The sequence below is a fragment of the Marmota marmota genome, unplaced genomic scaffold (genome assembly GCF_001458135.2).
Source record: "Marmota marmota marmota unplaced genomic scaffold, marMar, whole genome shotgun sequence".
Lineage (NCBI taxonomy): Eukaryota > Metazoa > Chordata > Mammalia > Rodentia > Sciuridae > Marmota > Marmota marmota.
In genome coordinates this window covers 72783814-72805035 of record NW_026000026.1, presented here as the reverse complement: position 1 = coordinate 72805035, position 21222 = coordinate 72783814, and the positions used below count along the sequence as shown (strand labels likewise).

At 47.4% G+C, this 21222-nt stretch overlaps 1 protein-coding gene across 27 annotated transcripts in view; it reads right to left on the bottom strand.

Annotated features, from left to right (window-relative positions):
- The window catches only part of LOC107142049 (protocadherin gamma-C4), a 157439-nt gene that overhangs the window by 16060 nt on the left and 120157 nt on the right, over positions 1-21222 (bottom strand). For 19 of the 27 annotated variants that reach the window (XM_048811673.1, XM_048811677.1, XM_048811685.1 and 16 more), the window contains exon 2: positions 1258-1316. In XM_048811673.1, coding sequence (XP_048667630.1) covers positions 1258-1316 — 59 coding nt within the window. Of the gene's footprint in view, positions 1-1257; positions 1317-4172; positions 6806-8488; positions 11152-15757; positions 18397-21222 lie in introns of those variants that run through there. The other 8 variants (XM_048811690.1, XM_015485400.2, XM_048811693.1 and 5 more) reach the window with 8 other exon arrangements.

Below are 21222 nucleotides of genomic sequence, written 5' to 3'. Positions count from 1 at the left end.
AGCTCTTGTGTGTGAGGGGCAGGGAGAGGGGGTGCCGGAGTGTGCTGGCTTGCCCACAAGCATAAAGAAATGAGGCAGAGACAGAGGGACAGGAAGAAAGAGAGACAGAGAAAGATAAAGAAAATGTAGCAGAGAAAGCAACCCGGAAGCAGAGAGGGAGAAGAGAAGAGAAGTTGGGGGGGGGGGCACGGACACAGAACAGAGAATAAAGTGGAAATCATGAGGGACAGGAACAAGGAGAGTGCTGATAAAAGAGCACAAGGTCACAAGGTCACTAGGCAATTGTGGGAGATGGAGACACAGAAAAGAGGTCAAGGACAAGTTTAGGAAGGCAGAGACAGAAAGGAGAAATAGAGACTGAACTTAAGGAAGGAGTCACATTTATTCTTTCCTTCTACATTTGTTGAACATCCCAACATGGCAGGCACACAGTGCGAGGTAAAAATCAATCGGTGCAAGCAGACACATATGATAGGGTCCGAGACATAGCAGTAAAGACAGAACCCGAGATAAAGACCAGGAAAGGGAAAGCTAAGATTGGAACCGAGTTAGAGACTGAGGGGAGGACACAGAAATAAGAGACAGTGACAGAGACACAGACTTAAGAGGAGGCAGACACAAAATTCTCCCAGGCAAAGAGGGCACAATGAGTGGAACCCAGGGTGCAGCTGGAGGAGAACCTGGATGAGGGAGACCTGCTCATCCAGGGAGACCTGCTCGCCCTAGGGTGGCTTTCCCTCCTCAGTCCCATCTCCAACTGTGCTGCCTCTACTTTCCCTCCCCCTGCCACCACTCTTCCTAGCAGGCTCTGGAGGAGGTTCTAAGTGCTGACAGCCTCCTCCTGCCCCTCCTCTTGACCCATGTTTCTCTGCCTAAACTCCAGATCAGGATGGAGCCCAGCTCAACTCAGAGAAGAGGAATGCAGGTGATAGACAGGCATAAAACGCCTCCCTTCCATCCACAGGCCAGTTTAAGACCATCCTTTGGTCCCATGGATCCCTCAGGAGATTGGAACATATGCATGTGATGGGGAGAAGGGAGGGGTGGGTGTGCATTCAGCTTCCAAAATAGGGCAGGTGCCTCTCCCTTCCGGGTCTGTGTACCAGCCCCCAATACATCAAAACCTCGCTGCTGAGATCTCGGAAGGAGGAAAGACACCATTTGTAGCAAATGCCAAGCCCTCCCCCATCTCCTCCCACGTCATCACTGAGAAAAATGCCGCAGAGAAGAGGGTGGGCTGGAGAATCAGTCACCTACCCGCTGGTGCCGGGTCTCTGGGCCTGAGAGAAACGCCAGTCCGTGTTGGGTGGGGCTTGCTGTGGAGAAAACAGAGGGAAAGAAGCTGAGTACCCATGAGCTGTCAGAATGTCACCAGAGCCTCTGGGGATGAGCTGGAAGAGGAGGGGAGTGGGTAAGAGAAGGAAATGGGGTAAGATGGGGGAGGGGTTGACACATTTCCAAAGACCACAAAAACACCCCAGGTCCCTCTCAGAGGTCTGAGGTACCAGAGATGAAATGACATTTTTATCTGTCACAGTGAGGAAGCTTTGATTTTTTTTTTTTTTTTTAAGCCTTCCTTTTTCCCTGTCTCCAGACTCAGGACTTTGGGGCCAAAATTCAAGGACTGAAAGTATCTTCTGTGGTAGTGGAGGGAGCAGTGCAGAGAAGGCTCCTAAAAGGGGCAAAAGAGTCTTTTAGATTAGAATCCCACCAGCCCTAGAATGAAGTTATCCAGCCCTTCAGCTGGGAACAAAGCATCCTCCGCAGCAAGATGGCTGCGGCTCTGGGTAACCCTTTTCGTGCCAAGTTGTGCAGCGACACATTTAGGGCGACACTTCGTCCAGGCCCTTGGCTCTCAAGGATCTCTTCCCACAGCTAAATACATTATTAATTTAGGAGTCATGCCAGACAGGGCCTTTGCTAGGGATCCAAGCCCTGGGACACCTCTCGCCCTCAGAACTCCATGCCAGACAATGGCCTGACTGAGAAGAGAACAAGGCTTCTCTGTCTGGAATAGAGAAAATGACTGGGATGGAGCCCAGAGAGATCAAGCTCCCACAGCTTCTAAGCAATGCCAACTAAATCTGCAGGGCTCCCAGGGGGTTGATCTGTAGCCATCTCCCACCTGGCTGAAGGTGTGAGTTCTTCTGTCAGCCACTTAACACCTAAGTCTCTCCCAGTCCTTCCAGGAGTATGTTATTCATTCCACCATTCATGGAGCACTCCTAGAGCCATGTCCTCACTGGTTCTGGGAGGACATTACCGTGCCCACTACTGTGCTCTCTGGGACAGGGTAATTAATTCTCACTCTGGTTCCCAGAAGCAGAGAGTGTGAGCATCTCAGATTACACTGGGGAGACCTAGAACTGCCAGTGATTCACACTCAAGTCTCATAGGCGACAGTGATGTGAGCAGAATCTAGAAATCTAATATTCTCAGTATATCAGGAGCCATGAGCACCATTCTGGGGCTTCCTTGAAGATGTCCAGCCCTTAGCCAATGTATTCTTAAGCACAGCAGAATCTACATGGAGTTGCAGGGATCATGATGGGAGGATAGGGAGCTGGATGAAATAGGAGGATGGCGGGTCCCATTTGTTCAGTGAGGACTACTGAGGATGAGGAAGCCCAAAGTCTTTCCTCCTCATGTAAGACACTAAAAGGAAAATAACACCCTTGCCCCATCCCAGTAGATGCCAACTGTCTTTTGTTCAGCATCATAAGTTTCAAGTGCCAAACCAATCAAAGCACACTCTGGAGTTAGACAGACCTGGGTTAGACTATCACTTGCTCTGAACTTGAGCAAGTCACATGACTTCCATGAAACTCAGTTACAAGATGAGGCTAGAAACTATCCAGCAACAGTGGAGAGAAGAGCAAATGAATATCCTAGTTCTCCAATAAGGCGGGTAGTTAGCTTCTCTCAATCAGCTATCAGAAGCATCTAAAGTGTTGTTTTCAAACTATAATCCTGATTCAGGGTGGTGATTAGATATATTTTGAATAAAAACCTTCTGGGATTATGAAAATTTGTGTTTTTCACTATTATAGTTTCCTCACATATGAGGAGTACCCCTGGCATCTGGTGGAAGCTACGGCTTTCCATCTGCCAGAGGAGAAAGGACTTGAATCTCAGATATTTTGGCCACCCCCAAGTCCCTGACCCTAGATGGCTGAGCACATCAGCACATCATGGGCAGGAAGAGCCAAAAGCCTGTTTCTAAGCATCAAGAGCTGGGGTGCTCCAAGTTCCCACTCTCCTCAGGAGAAAGGGGCCCAACTGGTGTCACAGGGGTCCTGGGTTATATCTTATAAAGTTCTACTCCCTCTGCTCAAGGCTTCAGGGGCTGCCACTTTCAATATGGAGCCCTGGGTCCTGCAGGACCAGCTGGCCAGAGGGTCACAGAGTCATGCCCCCAACCCACCTGCGCTCCACGAACTTCAGTAAAGCTCAGGTCACCCTGAGGTGACTGGCTCCCCCTCCCCGCCAGGTGCAACTGGGAAGATGCTCCCGAGTACTTGCCTGGTCCTGGGCAGCAGCGACCCGGGACTTTTACCAGAGACCACAGGCAAGGGGCTGTGGGTGGGCCACAGACAACTGGTGTGAACCTGGCAGAGAGCCGCAGGGGGTGAAAGCTGGTGCATGGGTGTTTGAGCTGGCGTAGGGAGGACACAGGTGAACCCTACTAGCGCACCACAGTCCAGATGTGGTTGGGTGGAGCCAGGATAAGGAAGGTTGAAGATTACAGTGAAGCCATAGATCATGGGAACGGGTAGAAAACGGAAGAGGAAGCCTAAAAGACCCGGGCAGCGTGCGGGGAACTGAAGCTTAGGAGGCTGGTAGGGTGAATCTATCACAGCCTCCACCCGAGATCCCCCACACCTGTGGAAACTGCTAGAAATTCACCAGAAACTCGGCGGAGCCCCACCCTTTTCTAAGTGTGGTGGCAGGAGTTAGTGGTCCCACCTTCCCTCGTCCATAATCACCATCACCTCCCAATGCTTGGAGCCCCAACACGCAATGAGTCCAAAGGATCCCAAGAATCGGGTGGAGTACAACGAGCAGCTGAGCCAGCCCAAGAGGTGTGGATGCAAGTTCAGTCCCTTATGTGGACCGCAGGCTTCTCCAATGCCTCCCCCAGGAGTCGCCCCCGGGTGGCGCTGAGCCCTCACCTGGCTCCTCTCCCGCATCGTATTAGAGTGGGAACGAAAGGCATCAGGCTCCAGCGCCAGAGCTGAGGGTTGCTGAACGCTGAGCGGCCTGAGGAAAGTGAAGTCACTGCCATCAGAGGCTGGTGAAAAGCACGTCCTGTAGCAATGGCTCTGTGAGTCTGTGGGCCGCAGTGTCACCTCCATGTACTTAAGTGTGCCATCTGAGCTTACCTGCAGGTTGGGACTAGACTGCTTATAAAATTCCCGGGAGGGTGAGTCCTGATGCCTGCAGCACCCACCCCCACCACCATCCCCATTTGCCTGTCCCCGAAGGCACTTAACTGACATAAAGGTGAAGGTTACTAAGGATAAGAGACTGATGGTTGCTAGAGCTACAATGAGGTAAAGAGTAAGGTCTGAACGTTCAGGAGGGTGTGTGAGGAAATCACTGGATTTGGGCATTTCCTCAGGGTCTTCATCCTTCAGAACCAGTAGCACTGTGGCTGTAGAGGAAAGTGAAGGGTCACCATTGTCCCTCACGAGGACCACCACCTGCTGAGTATCAGGGTCATCCTCTAGTAAGGACCTAGCTGTGCGCACCTCACCAGTATGTGCAGACACCAGGAACAATCCTGGGGCTGTGGACTGTGGCAACAGGGAATAAGAAAGCCATGCATTGTGGCCTGCATCAGCATCCACAGCTGTCACCTTGGTGACCAAGGAGCCAGGAGGAGCAGAGCGAGGGAGACGCTGGGGGGCTGAGAATTCCCTGCCTGGCTTTGGGTGCAGCACAGCTGGGGCATTATCATTCTGGTCAAGGACAAACACATGTAGAGATGTGTTGGCATGCAGTGGGGGAGAGCCAGAGTCTCGAACCCCCACCACAATCTGCAGCATCTGCAGCAATTCATAGTCAAAAGTTCGCTGGGCAAAGACTCGTCCATCATCAGGGTTGACATACACAAAGGAGGAGGATGGGGCTCCCTGAATCTGACTCCCTACAATGGAGTAGATGAGACGGGCATTATCCCCAGTGTCTGGATCTGAGGCAGCCACAGTGCAGAGAAGGGAGCCGGGAGGCTTATTTTCTGGGATGTAAGCAGTATAGAGCTGCTGGTTGAACTGGGGTGCGTTGTCATTAACATCTGAAATGTTGATCCTGATGGTGAGACGTGTGTGCAGAGGAGGTGAGCCAGCATCACTAGCCAGTAGCTCAATGGTATAGTGTGATGTGGCCTCCCGGTCCAAGGGCTGGCTGGTTAGCAATGAGTAGTGGTTCTCAGAAGGCTTGATCTGAAATGGGAGGTCTGGAGAGATATCCAGACTTACTTCACCATTTCTTCCTGAGTCTCGGTCCCGCACATTAAACAACCCCACTACTGTGCCCACTGGTGTGCTCTCTGGGACAGGGTTGACCAAAGAGGCCAACAGAACCTCAGGGGCATTGTCATTGGCGTCCCCCACATCTACTTGAATGACACAGTGACCCTCCATGGCTGGCTGTCCCTGGTCACGGGCTCTTGCATGAATTTCATAGAAACTTGACTCCTCAAAGTCTACTGAACCCAATACATGGATTGCTCCACTACTAGGGTCCAGGCCAAAGAGATTCCGCACTGCCTCAGAAGTATGATCTCCAAAAGAATAGTCTAGTTGGCCATTGGTGCCCTCATCTGGATCAGTAGCATTGAGGCGGAGCAGCAGGGTCCCCTTGGGTGCATTCTCTGGAAGTCCCACACGTAGAACTGAGGACTGGAAGGTTGGAGCATTATCATTGATGTCCAGCACAATGATGGAGATGAGGCTGGTCCCTGAGTGAGCTGGGGTACCCCCATCCACAGCAGTGAGCACCAGCTGATGTCTTGCCTGAGTTTCACGATCTAATTGCTGCTCTAGCACCAGCTCTGGGAAGAGCTTCCCATCTTTTAGGGTCTTCACATTCAGAGAAAAGTGGCTGCTGGGGCTTAGAGTGTAAAAGCTCACAGTATTGGTGCCTACATCCGGATCTTGGGCACTATCCAGTGGGAATCGTGCTCCAGGTGCAGCTGATTCTGAGATACGCATCTCTCGCTCAGAAGTGGCAAAGCTTGGAGAGTTGTCATTGAGATCCAGGATCTCTACCTCTACACGGATGAGCTCCAGCGGGTGTTCAGTCACCACCTGCACTGGCAACAGGCAGCTGGTGCTGGCTCCACACAGGTTCTCTCGGTCAATCTTTTGATTCACTGCTAGAGCACCACTCATCAAGCTCAGGGAAAAATAGCGTCCATTCTCCTCAGAGCCCAGCCGCAGTCGGCGGCTCAACAGATCTGTCACCTTTAAGCCCAGATCTTGAGCAACATTCCCTACCAGCGTCCCCGGCTCAGACTCTTCCACCACTGAGTAACGAAGCTGCCCAGACACCCAGCCCCAGCAGCACAAGGACAACATGCACAGCACTTGCCATTTCCCAGGGAGCTGTGGGGGTGTCTTGGGCCCCATGACCCAGAAGTCCCTTCCTGAAGAACAACTCTGTGCTGTCCTGTCTCCAAGGTAGACCAAGGGCTTGGAATGCAGCAGAAGAAATCTCTTATGTCTCCTTCCAGCCTCTTAAAAACTGCTCTGAGGTTTGCCTGCCTGCAGCAGTTCTTAGTCACCAAATGGCGGGGGGGGGGTGGGGGGAAGGGGAGTTAAATGTAAGTGGAGCTGGGGAGCTGGAGGAGGTGAGGCGGGCAGGAAGAGCAGATCCCCCACCTTGTCTCTGAGTTTGATTGGTCAAAAAGTCTGTCTGCTCTCAACCAATTATGCAGTCTCCTCAGTTCTGGAAACCTTGGGAACGGGCAATGCAAATCTGTGTCACAGAAGCCTCCTACCTCCCTACTCATTTTCGTGCTGCAGGTTGATTCAGCCCCCTTGGCAGCAAAGTTTGACAGCTCAGATGGTGCTCAACAGGGAAGACAAAGTGGTACAAAACTCCTAGTGTTCTATCCCAGCAACTTCCTTCATGACTTCAAAAGCTTCCACACTACTTCACTGGAACCAACAAAATTCACTTTCTGGGAAAGGCAAACAACATTTGTTCCCCCACCCCTCTCCCATCTCTCTCCCACTCCCCTTCTCCCATCCTACTGAATGCTGCTAGGGGCAAGAGAAAAAATTTGCTAAGACACTGTAAAGTCTTATCTTGACTCTTTAGCAATGCTTTGAGGAAAATCTCCATGTCAGTTGATGGCTACAGAACTCAGTTTATCTGAGATCCCAGTCTCAGAATGTAGAAAGATTGTCACCGTTTGTGGGTAAAGGAATATTTCTGGGACTGATCTAAGTTACTAAGAGTTGACAGAGGACAAGCATAACCTCTTTCTAGGCTTTATGGTTTCACGGAATTCAGGAGAACTCTAAACGCTTCCAGAGTTGCTGTCTCTGAGTTCCTCAACTGTAAACCAGTTTTCTGACATTGTCATTTCACTTACCGCTTTTTTCCCCCCAAAGACACAATGAATACCTCTCTGTTTCTAATATACTGCATTGTACCTAGTTCAAATCCCATTAGGGACTGGGAATCCTAAACATCTGGATCAAAAGATCTTTTCTGGGGAGAGCACTGGGGATTGAAACCAGGGATGCTTTATCACTGAGCTACATCTCCAACCCTTTTTATTTTGAGAAAGGATTTCACTAAGTCTGGCCTCAAACTTGAGATCCTCCTGCCTTAGCCTCCCACCTTGCTGGAATTGTTGGAATTACAGGAATGTGCCACCACATCTGGCCCAAAAGATCTTTGATGTGCACCTCTCTGCTCCCTTGGATCTCTCTTCTTTTTTTTGCTCTCTGCTATGCTTCAGAGAGTACCCTTCACAGTGGGTTAAGGATCCTAGAGACTATGGGCAAAGATTTTAGTCACCCTCTCAGTCCATTGGAAAATGGTAACCTAGAGTTAAGTTTCTCCAGAACCTGGCCCCCCCTGATTTAGGAAGAGTAGAGAAAGCAGCCCTGGGTTCAGGTGACTGCCTAGTGCATCCCACCCTTGTGCACCATAGCCATCTATGCTCCTAAGTTCTGTCAGCATGCTTCACAATAGCATAGTTCTTGATCACCAATTACTTTCACTCCTTACTTTTAGATATAGACAAAATCTACCCCCAGTGTTAACCTGTGTCAATCACCTGGTTAATTCACAAAACACTTTAAAAAAAAAAAAAAAAAAGCTCAGAATCTACCACATAGTTACTACTCACAAAAATGGTGAAATCACTCTGGGCTCTTACAGGGAGGCCAGTACTCTCTGGAACATGGCCCAATCATAAGCCTGAATCAGAACAACCCTCAAGCATTGGCTGAGCCTGAAAAGGTCTCACCTCTAGCCCATAGAGAAGATCAGAGGGTGGACAGCTTGGGCGAACAGGCTCTCCTGCCATAGGTGCACTGGGTGACTTCACCATCATGAAGCTATCACTCCGAGTGGGTGCAGAAGCCAAGGGTGTACAGCCATGAGAGTGGCCTCCCACATCAACAAACTTGATAGGATCATCTGACCCTAGCTGGATTCGGAGGATCCCATTGGAAGGAGGAAGCCCCTCCCTCCTTCGAGATCTGGTGAGACATGCACAGGTGCCAGCAGGAAAGCATGTTACTCCACAAGCAGCCCCACGCAGACATTTAGAGAGTAGTGCCACGAATGAACCAAAGGAGACAAAGCAAATTGCCACTAGGGATACAGCCAAGTATAAAGTCAGACGGGATTCTCCTTCCCTTGGAGCTGAAGATTCTCGAAGATCAGGAACAATTGGATGAGTGTCTTCCTCTAAGGACACGAGGAGAGTAACAGAGGTAGAAAGTGGTGGGCTACCACTGTCCTTCACCACAATGACAAGCTTCTGTGGTGGGAGATCAGCGGGGATGGGAACAGCTGTCCTGACCTCCCCAGCATATCGAGAGACTGCAAACAGGCTGGGATCTGGGGCCTCTAGGAGCTGATAGGAAACCCAAGCATTGTAACCTGAATCCAAGTCCACGGCAGTCACCTTGGTGACTAGGTGGCCAGCACCAACTGATGGAGGCAGTGCTTGAGGACATAAGGAACCAGGCCTGGCCCTAGGGCGGAGAACAGCTGGGGCATTGTCATTGAGGTCCAGAACAAATAGACGGACTGTCACAGTGCTGCTAAGAGGTGGGTTGCCCCTGTCCCGGGCCTGCACCTCAAACTGCAGTGTCTGTGTTTGCTCATAGTCAAATGATCGAGTAGCATGAACAGCTCCTGTTTGGGGGTTCAGAGAGATGAAGGAGGAAGCTGACACATCTCGATTTCTGGGCTCTAAGAGAGAGTAAGAGATAAGTGCATTCAAACCAGAGTCTGGGTCCGAGGCTGCAAGAGAGCAAAGCAGGTCCCCTGGGCGATTATTCTCAGGAACAAACACCTCATGTGATCTTTGGAAGAAGGAGGGTGGGTTATCATTCACATCAGAAATATTAAGGAAAATAGTCCTGTGGGTACTCAGAGGAGGGTTCCCAGCATCAGAAGCAGTGACCATGATGTCATAACTGGATTTAGCCTCTCGGTCCAAGGACCCAGCAGTCACAAGGGAGAACTGGTTCCTGAAGGCAGACTTGAGGGCAAATGGCAAGTGGTCAGGGATTCGAAGGCTCACATCTCCATTTGAACCCGAGTCGGGGTCCTGCACACTGATGAGTGCCACTACAGTGCCAGGTTCTGCACTTTCTGGGAGAGTTCCCAGCTCTGAAGTCACTGTGATGTGGGGGGCATTGTCATTTACATCCAGGAGATCCACCCGAAGGCTGCAATGTTGTTCCATGGCTGGAGAACCCCCATCACGAGCCCGCACATCAAATTCATAGTAATTCTCACTCTCGAAGTCTAGGGGCCCCTGAAGGGTAAGCTTTCCAGTTGTGGGATGCAGGTCAAAGAGGTTTCTCACACGATCAGGGGTGTGGCCACTGAAAGAAAATGTGACGTTACCACTAGGACCCAGGTCCGGGTCAGAGGCATTGAGCTGGATGAGCACCATGCCGGCTGGCGCGCTCTCCAAGACACTAATTCTGTAGCTGGATTGCTGGAAGGCTGGGGCGTTGTCATTTACGTCCAGCACAGAGACCCGGAGCTCCGCGGTGCCAGATCTTGGGGGGTTCCCACCGTCTACAGCAGTCAGCACCAGGCGGTAGTCCGATTGCTTCTCCCGATCCAAAGGCTTCTCCAGGAGCAGCTCCGGGACGAGGCTGCCGTCGCTGCGTTTCTTGACATCAAGTGCAAAGTGTTCATTGGAGCTCAGTCTATAGCTGCTAATGGAATTGCTCCCCACATCTGCATCCTGAGCCTTTTCCAAAGGGAAACGTTGTCCTGGAGGAGCTGCCTCCCCGATTTCCAAGTCCAGCTGCTGCCGCGGAAATCGGGGGGCGTGATCATTCACATCTACGATCTCTACCTCTGCTCGGTACATTTCCAAAGGCCCTTCCGTTACAAACTCCAGGGGCACGATACAGCTGGCACTGAGCCCACACAGTGCCTCTCGATCTATTGGATTCTTGATTAGCAGGGCTCCGCTGTCCAAATCCACACGGAAGTGTCTTTGGTTCACCTCTCCAGCGACCTGCAGCCTGCGAGCTGACAGACTCTCTGTATCCAGCAGGAAATCTTGGGCGACATTCCCTACAAAAGTCCCTTCCTGTGACTCCTCTGGGACCGGGTAGCGGATCTGCCCACAAACGTAACCCAGGTGGCAAAAGAGGAACAAAAGGGTAGCCCCCCACCCGAGTTCTACCCAGCTTCTCACCTTGCAGAGCATTGCTGCCACCCGCTAATTCTCTACTTGGTCCTGGGAAGCAGGAGAAGCCGACCCGCCCCAAACATCCACAGCAGCTGGAGACACCTATCTCCCTTTCCCCCGCGCCAGTTCTGGCGCGGCTTGGCCGGCACTGCAAGGGTTACGCGCCGTTTTTGCTGGTGGCGGGGTAGATTTGTCTGCCTTTCAACACCGGATTGGCAGACAGCGGCTCCTGGGCTCAGCCAATAGGCTGAGCAGAGAACATCCTAATAGCAGCAGGGTTAATGCGTCGCAGCATTGGAAGAAAAAAAAAAAAAAACAACAACCAAACCCCACAAAATAATAAAATAACCCCCAACTTATCTTTTCACCTCCCTCCTGCTCAAAGGTATTTCTTTCATGAATCATTACCTCTTTGGAGAAGCAAACAACATATACGTATTCCCCCTCCCCAACAACCTACTCACCCCGCCCCTTTTCGGCGGGGAAAACAGCGACAGCCTGAGCCCTAGCAACCTGCAGCCCACTGAGCAAGTAGCCATTTGAGATTGGTCACTTTATTCAAGCCAGTGTTGTCATCAACCAATATCCTAAATGAGTAGCTTCTGTCCCAATCTGATTGTGTTAGAACAACAGCTAATTAAAAGCACTGCCATATACTCAAAACTCTGACCCTCTGCAGATTATTCAGAACCATATCCATCCCTTTGCAAAAAAGGCTTACACATTAATGTGGCCAATTAAATTTATGCAGCACACGTTTTGATTGTAACAGGAGGTGCGGCAGAAAACAAACCACTCTTATTCAGACATTTGCTAGTAATACACTAAATTACCATTCATTGATTTCAAGGACAGTATGGGAACAGGGTGGTGGAAGCCAGGAGAGGGAGACTTCCCAAAACTGTAAGAATCAGCAGAGTCTGGGAGGTATAAAGGACTAGATCTCATTACCTGGCAGAATGCTAATGTTCACAAATTCAACAGCTTTCTTGAATAATTGGGATCAGCCACCAACAGCATTGTGCCTACAAATCCTCTTTATTTGACACCAGTGGTGTTCTTGATATGTTGTTAATTACCAACAGAGACCATTTCAAAAGAGCAAGCTTTTCACTTAGCCCCAGGGGATCTCTTGTAGCTGGAGACTTGATCTCACCCCACCCCCTCTGTCATCCAGACCTCCTAGCAGCCTGGCTACTACCTTTGCACAAGAGCAAAAACACAATAAATTTTAAACTGTAGGTACCTCCAAACTGTAATCTGAGTGGCAAACGCATCAGAGCACAGAGAAAAATGCAACTTGATCTGGACATGATATATGTTAATTCATCCAAATTCTTAACTAGGTTACTACAGGCAGCCAAAACCAGGAAAACAACAACAACAACAACAAAAAACAAACAAACAAAAAAAAAAAAACGGTGTTCTTACAATCCCCTCATTTCCCCCAAACCTTTGATTTTCAGGAATACATACATATTTTTTTACTATGGTGAGGCCAGCAATTGACATTCTAGTTACAAAGAAAGGGATCTGGCATCTGTATTCTTATATAAAAACAAAATAAAACAAGCCCTCACACACACACACACACACACACACACACACACACTCACCCCTTAAGTCTCTTCCCATGGGAATTATGGAGATGTAAAACATCTTGGTCTACCAAAGTGTTTATGCCAGAATTCACTATCTCAGTAAGTGGCATCATCATTCACCCAGCTACCTTAGAATTCAAGGAGTTTCTGTGTAGGGGGTGGGGGGGGGAGGTCATTCTTGGCTCATTCCCATCCCTCTCTTCCTATATCATGTCAGTCAACAAGTTCTGATGATTTTATTGGAGTCATTTTAGTGTAGTCTGCCCTGCCACTGTGCTGGTTCAAGCATTTATCAATCCTCTCAAGTACTGCAATAGCCTTTGTCTCTCTTCCCAATGTCTCCAATGTATTTCACTTATGACTACCAGAATAATCTCTCTAAAGCAAGCAAACAGAAGATCCTGATGACATCGTGTGTGTGTGTGTGTGTGTGTGTGTGTGTGTGTATCAGTTCAAATTGACTATCATCTATAGTGAATAAAATGAAAACCCCTTGGCACAGTTAAAAGGTAATTCAGGTATTCCTGCCTACTTGCTTCACTTCATGGCCTGCAAAGACTGTTTTACACACGTCCTTTATAGTCCAACAATAGTAAAATACCCTTATCTCACACATGGAATTTCCTGCAAAGGCTCCTTCCTGACCCATTTCCCCTTTACTATTTGATAAGCTACTACTCATCTTTCAGTTCTTGGCTCAAGCATCATGACTGCCTCTATAAAGTTTTCCTGATTTCTCAGGCTGACTTAGGTATTTCTTCCTCTTTGAGGCCACTGCTTCTTCTGTAATTCAGAACCCATTTTCTTTCCTTTTATCTTGTTTGTCTCCTGTGGTATTCTGTATACCATAAGGGCAGACAGTGTCCTTTGATCTTTTACAGAGTCTAACACACAGGGGTGATAATAAAATGGTGAATATTAGCATTTATCAACTCAACGAATATTTATTAAATATTTGTTAAGTAAGTATTATCTTTATAGATGATAAAAATGTAGTTGAGAGCTCAAGAGACTTGTCTGAAGCTAAACAATTAGTATAGTACTATACTTGCAATTTCACATTTAAAAAAGCCCAGCCTGTTTTACTAGAATTGGAGCATCACAACACTTTAATACAACATACTCAAATTTTTATGCCAGATAGTTGATACTGCCATCTCCAGATTCTGTTTTTCTGTGTTTGTTTGTTTGTTTTGTTTTTTTTAGTGCTGCAAATCAAAGCCAGGGCCTCCTGTATGCTAGGCACTGAGTTACTTTCCCAGCCCCACCTGTACACTTTTTTAAAACAGGTTTTTTGAGATATAGTTGACATACCATACAGTTCACATTTTAAAGTGTCCAATTTGATGGTTTTTAGTATATTCAACTACAGCAAGTTGATGCAATCATTAACACTATCTGATGCTGAAAAATTTTTGTCACACCCAAAAGAAACCCAATGGCCCAGGTACTAGTGGCTTAGGGAGATTTTTCTATTTAGATAACTGAAATATCATCTTATGTCTTTCCTATAGTGCTCTTCTAGAGCTATCCTATATAATAATTAAAAGTTGGGAAATGTCATTAGAGTATTTTTTTTAAGTTGGAACTAACTCAATATAGCTGCTTCCTGTTTCTGTGAATGCCAGAATGACATTTTGCTTCATAAATATGCAAATGATGAACTGGCAGATTCTAGGGCAGTGGTTTTCAGTGTTCATACATTAGAATCACCTGAAAATACTAAAAAGGTACTAATGTCTGTGCCCCACCCCCAGAAATTGTGTCTGAGATGTGACCTGGGATTTAGAATTTTTACAAGATCCCTATTTGATCCTAAGGTGCACCCAAGTTTGAGAACACTGTTTTAGGGAAAATGCCAGTTGTTTTTAGGATGACCAGAAGAGCAGCAGGTGCTTCTATCTGGCTTTCATCCTTTCTTAGCCTTTCCATATATGATTCTACTTTGTTATTTTAGGCTCTCCTCATTTTGCTCATGTCAAAAGTATGTTTAAGAATTTTGAGTGGGTGAAGAATAAAAGTAGTAATAGAAATAACTAGTAATTTTTTAATAGCTGTGACATGCCAGGCACTGTGCTAAACACTTTACATACAGTGCATCATGCTTTAGTCCTATAAAACCCATGTTATTTTTTGCACATGAGAAAGAGGCTTAAAGGGGAGAGTAAGTAACTTGGTCAAGGACTCCTATGGTAAAAGCCTTGTCTAACTGCCAAATTCAAGATTTGATAGTAATATTATACTTAGTAACAAAATAATGCACTTAATGACAAAATAACAGAGGTTCTCCCACAGTTGAGAGTTTGTGTAGGTTTCTCTCCAAGGCAAAGGCCCTGTAGTCATCAGCATGCCAGCATGAATGAATGAATGCTTTATCCTTCTAAGGAAATGAGTTCATCTACCTCTCACATTATATGTATACTTAAGAAAAATAATGCTAGAGGGGGTAGGAATAACAGTAGAGGCACATTTGTACTCTATATTCTTTCTTTTGCCTGGATTTTTTTTTCCAAAATAAATCATTACTTTTATAATTAGCAGTGATTATCTTTGGGTTTGGGGATTATAGTTACTTTTAAATTTTACTCTTTTTGTATTTTCTATATTCCCTACAGTGCTCATGCGTTACTGTTATAACATAAAATTATGTGGCAAATAACACACCCATTATTTCCAGTAGCATGCTTAAAATGAATTTAAAGGATACCTAGAATTTTATTTCATTCATAGATAATTATCTGAGAATGAGATAGAGGATCTGTGTTGGCAAATGAAAGTTATCAAAGAAACTTTAGTTTTGATGCAGATATAGCCATCATTTGAAAAGGACGAATGAGGTATATTGTATTCCTATCAGCTGCCACTGGTTAGAGGTATCCAGCAGGTGTTTCCCAAAACAAATGATGCCAAGCTAAATTCGGAGTGCTGAGATCTTAGATTATAGCTCAGGTGCATAATAGCAAGATTGCTTAGTTGTGATGGTAATTGAGGGTTGAGGGTGTAAATTTGGTCCACAGAGGAGGCAAATAACTTCACCCTGAAATGGAACTACAAATCACATTCTAATGGCTGACTTCCTCCCAAAGGCACTAAGTTTGATCTAGGAAGGACCAGATGAAAGTGTGTACAATAATGAGAAAAGCGTCTTCATCGTTTAAAACAGCCCCAATCCAAACCTTCCCAAACATGGTGCAGGAAACAAAAACAAAACAAAACATTTCAGGCATGACCTGCTAGCCCTTACCTGTCCAGGAGGGGCGCTCTCTGCCCCCAACACCTGCCTATAGAACACGGGATCGCAACTTCGTAGAGTGTTCTGGCGGCTGGCCAGCGGGCTGGCAGCCCCAGGTTTCTTCAGCAGTGGGTCGCTGCGGCGCGAGTCAGTGGTGAGGTACACCTGATGGTAAAGGTGCGGTGGCATCAGACCTCCCCGCACGGCGTCCGCGTGCAAAGAGGTCCCTGGTGTTCGGTACAGGGAGCTCACTGGGGCTCGGTATAGGTCCCGAGACTGCTTCCACTTGTAAACTTTGAATATGATAACTCCCAACACTGTGACTACGAACCCCACAGAGACCAAGATTAGAGAAAGAAGTAGGTAAAAGGTGAGGTTTTTATTCTGCTCCCGGGGAGCAGAGCCAGAGGGGAACTCGGCCCTGGCTTCTGGAGATTCCTCGGTTACGGACACCGTCAGGGTAGCGGTAGTGGATAGCGATGGCTCTCCATTGTCTGTGATCAAGACCGTGAGGGTCTGCCTGGACGAATCCGTGTCCTGGACTGGGCGAGCAGTACTGACTTGACCTGTGTGAAGTCCCACAGCAAAAAGGCTCTGGTTGGAGGCTCCCAGGAGGCTGTAGGAGAGCCAGGCATTGTGCCCTGCATCCGCATCCCAGCCTACCACCCGCGAGACCACGTGGCCTGCAGCGGTACCTCGAGACAACATCTCCACCGAATTCTGGCCAGGCCGCGGGTAGAGGACCTGGGGGGCGTTGTCATTGCGATCAGTAACAAAGATGTTCACACTGATGTTGGTGGTCAGGACCGGGGTGCCCCCGTCACTGATATGAGCTGTTAATTCAAACTCCCGCCTATCTTCGTAATCCAGGGGCACTAAAGATGACAAGACGCCACTGTCACGATTTATCGTGAAATAATGACCCACTAGCCCGGTTTCAGCGCCTTGCTCAAAGAGAAAGAAGGAAAGGCGAGCATTCTGTGGGGCGTCGGGGTCCCAGACGCTTAGGTTTAGTATTGGAACCCCAGGAAAATTATTTTCTTCAACATAAACGTCGTAGGAAGATTGGGAAGATTGTGGAGGGTTGTCGTTGACGTCGGACACTTGAACCCGCACTGTCGACAGAGCTGAGAGAGAAGGTGATCCCGCATCCCGAGCGGTGATGCTGAGGTTGTATTCTGGCGCTGTCTCCCGATCCAGGACTGCACTGGTTTTTAAAGTGAAATAATTCTTGAGGGAAGAAGTAAGACTGAAGGGAAGACCTGGTGGAACCTCGCAAGTCACCAGCCCGTTCTCACCAGCGTCCAGATCAGTTACACTGAGCAAAGCTATGACAGTCCCCAGGGGGGCATCCTCAGGGACTGGGCTGTACACGGAAGTGACTGTGATCTCTGGAGCATTGTCATTCACGTCCACAACCTCTACCAATACTTTGCAATGTGCTCCTTCGGGATTGGCGCCCTTGTCTTTGGCCTGGATGTAAATCTCGTGGAGTTTTGTGTCTTCGAAGTCCAGTCGACCCTTAATTGTTAGTACCCCAGTTACAAGGTCTAAGGCAAATAGTTCCCGCACGCCAGCGCGGTTGTGGCTGCCGAAGGAGTAAACGATTTCACCGTTGAGGCCTTCATCCAGATCCGTTGCAAGAACTTGAGCAACGCGAGTGCCAGGGGGTGCATCCTCCGGGACGCGCGCCCTGTACAAGGACTGATTGAAGGCAGGCGCATTGTCATTCGCATCCAGCACGGTGATGCGAATAGGAAGGCTAGTGGAGCGAGCTGGGGTTCCTCCATCCAACGCCGTCAGCACCAACTGGAGGCTTGGCTCTCGTTCTCGGTCCAGGGAGTGCTCCAGCACCAGTTCAGCATACTTGGTTCCGTCCTCCCGCGTCTGCACGCGAAGCGCAAAGTATTCGTTGTGGCTCAGTTCATAGGTTTGTAAAGAGTTGCTTCCTACATCGGGATCGTGCGCGCTCTCGAGCGGAAAGCGCGTCCCTGGCGCCATAGCCTCGCTAATCTCCAATTTCATTTCCCCGGTAGGGAAAGCGGGATTGTTGTCGTTGATGTCCTGGATCACCACTTCCGCGCTGAACAGCTCCAGAGGGCTCTCCACCACCAACTCCAGAGTTACAGTGCAGGAGGGCAGTGTCCCACATAGCTCCTCCCGATCCAGACGGTCGTTCACGAACATCTCTCCGGTCTCCCAGTTCACCTCAAAGAACCTACGGCTTGCTCCGGACACCACCCGGAGCCTGCGGGCTGACAGACTGCCCAGATCCAAACCAAGGTCTGCGACCACGTTACCCACAGTGAAACCCTTTTCTCTTTCCTCCAGGATCTCATAGTGAATGATGGTGGAAGCCTTGTTCAAGGCACCGAGCAGAAGCAAAACTCCTACCACTCTCCCGGTGCTTACCAGTCCGCTCCTCCAGGCCTCTGGGACCATCTCACTCAAAAGCAGTTCCTCTCAGCGGGTTCCAGATCGTCCCGGCGATTTCGCTGAGAAACTTTCAGCGGGTTAGCGCTTGGGCGCTAGGCGCGGAGTCGGACATGGCTTTCTGGGTGCCGCTGATTTGCTCGCCGGCTGTACAGCCTCTGCCTCATCCCGGGGCGCAGAAAGGGGACGGGCCGGGGCCAGATCTCCAGCGACTTCATTGGCCGACAGCGGCACACAGAGTCCCAGCCAATAACTGCACGAAGAATGCGCTAGCGCGGGGCTCTCGGAGCAAGACTCGCGCTAGCGCCAGGAACTTCACTTTTCTTTGGCGGCCTTCCAGAGTTTCCGGCCAGAGCGCCTTGTATTATCGGTACTGAGGGAAGTCCTACCACAGCCTGGAAAGCCAACCACGCGACGGTGAAGCTAGCTCTTCTGCGAGTCTCCAAGCCAAATCAGAACCTACTAAACACGTTTTTATCTCTTTCTTTGATCACAAGAAGAGAGATCAAACCAAACCACAATCTACACAACTTTGTGTGGGTAAAGACGCCAACAAACTTGGTTAGAGGACAGATAAATAGCTGGACCCTACTTGTAAAAGGAATTTAGTATTTCTGTGGAGATGTTAATCAGTTTTATAGGTTGGGGGTACAGCTCAGTGGTAGAATGCTTGCCTCTCATGAATGAGGCCCCTTGGTTGGAGCCCCAGCACCAAACAAGAAAAATAAAATCAGTTTTCTTTTTAAATGAACTGTAGAGTTCCCTGTAACTTCCTCATAGAGCAAATCAAGAGGAGCAGAAATGCTGTTTGGTTTCACTGCCTTATAAAATTTTAAAATAAAATTCAGATTTTATTTCTTTTAAAACTGGATGTCATCATTCAGCTTTCATTTCTTAACTAGAAAGCAACGTGAAATTTCCCTACCCTGTCTTTGCCAAGGAGCATAATCTCAATTGGTTAGAATACAATCTCTCAAACATTTCTCTTGATCAACTCTTTTCTTGAGATCTTGGGTTCCTATGCCACGAGGAGAAGTTATATTGCTAGTGAATATTCACACACACACACACACACACACACACACACACAGAAAGAGAGAGGGGGGGTGGGAAAGAAAAAGCTAGGTTTGTACACCATCTAGGACCTTTATAAAATGGTTGAGATAATGACAGCAAAGTTCCACAAACTGTTTAGAGAAAACTAAAGGCTTTAGCCACAGAATAAAGAGCCCTGAATTTTCTACATTTAGGGTTGTAGTTACCAAACAAAATAGCAATTCTCAGGATAATGAATAAGAGAATCAATTATGAAATAAGTCAGAGTTGAACTGTATGCCTTGGATAAGAAACAAACCTCTAAGGGTTCCTGGATTCCTATCCTATTAAATTAATAAGACAGGTCAAGTGCCTAGTACAGAATTAACCTCAATTCATGATGCAAAGCACCCCACTAGATGCTCAATGTAAAGTTTTAGAGCCGCATACTTTTCCTATATACTTGTCTTGGGCATCACTTGATTGCATATAGTGCTTTCCGAAGAGTAACTGAATCTTGAATAAGAAGTAGGCAGATAGGTTAGATATACAGATAGGTAGTAAGTTTATATATTTTCTGATGAGAAGCCATGTGATCTGTTTCCCCATGTCCTCAACACTTCAATTTATCTCTTAAGTACCCTTCTCCACGCCCCCCCCCCTTTTTTGGTACTGGGGATTGTACCCAGGGATGTTTTACCATTGAGCTACATCCCCACCCCAGTCCTTTTTTAATTTTATTTCTTTATTTTGGACATGGTATCACAAAATTGCTGTGTCTTGACAAATTGGTGAGGCTGGCCTCAAACTCACAATCCCCCTGCTTTAGCTTCCTGAGTTGCCAGAATTATAGGCCTATGCCACTGCGCCCAGCTAAAACCCCAAATTTCAAATGCGTAAGTTCACAATTGGCCAGACCACTCTGAAGCCTGATAGGCATTAGAAGACAGAATATATCAGAATTTCATGGAATCTGAATTAGAACAAGATATATTCCATGTTTGTATAATTATGTCAAAATGGATTCTACTGTCAGGTATAACTAAAAAGAACCAATAAAAATTTTAAATATAACCCAGTCATGTGTTACTCTCAGTTTGAGAACCAATGGCATAGGTTTCGAGAATTTTTTAGAAATGAGGAAATATTCTTTCTAGACCTACTGAGGCAGAATTTACATTTTGACAAAATACCTAGGTGATTTAAAAACCTTAAAGTTTGAGACGCACTAATCTAGTGAGTTATTCAGTGGGTTATACTAACTTATCAATCTCTTTTTCTTCCATTTACCATTAATTAATTCACAATCTGGATTTTGAAAAATTGCTATTTTTTATTTAAAGACAGATATCTGTAAATAAATAGTGCCAGGGGCACTTAACCACTAAGCCACATCCCAGCCCTTTTTTATTTTGAGACAGGATCTCACTAAGTTGCTAAGACTGGTTTCAAACTTGTAATCCTCCTGCCTCAACCTACCAAGTTGCTGGGATTAAAAGGCATGCTCATTGTACCTTGTGAAAAACAGCTTTAAAAATTTAATCAGTTTTCCCATTGATAATAAGGCCCATAATTTTTGTAAGACCTCTTCATAAACCAGTAGAAACTTCTGGAACTTATTCTCCACAGTAGCTAAGGTGAATGTTCTAAAATTTTAATTGGATCCTATAATCTTCCAGCTGCTCCTCAGTAGGTTGTACTGGTCTTGAAATAAAATACCAAATCCTTGAACTTTTCAACATGGAGGCGGAGGTCGATAAGCTCGAACTGACGATTTTGGACTTTCGGTCTCCATGTTTTGACTGTTATGAATGAAATGACCGTGAGCATTGAAGTATACAAGTTTTGGGTTCCAGAAAGCTGACTCTGATCTGGATTACATTCAGTATAGGCTGGAATATGAAATCAAGACAAATCATCCTGATTCAGCAGGCCAGAAAAATCCAGTTACTGTGCTAAAGGAATTGTCAGCGATTAAGTCTCTGCTATCAATCTTTATATGCACGTTT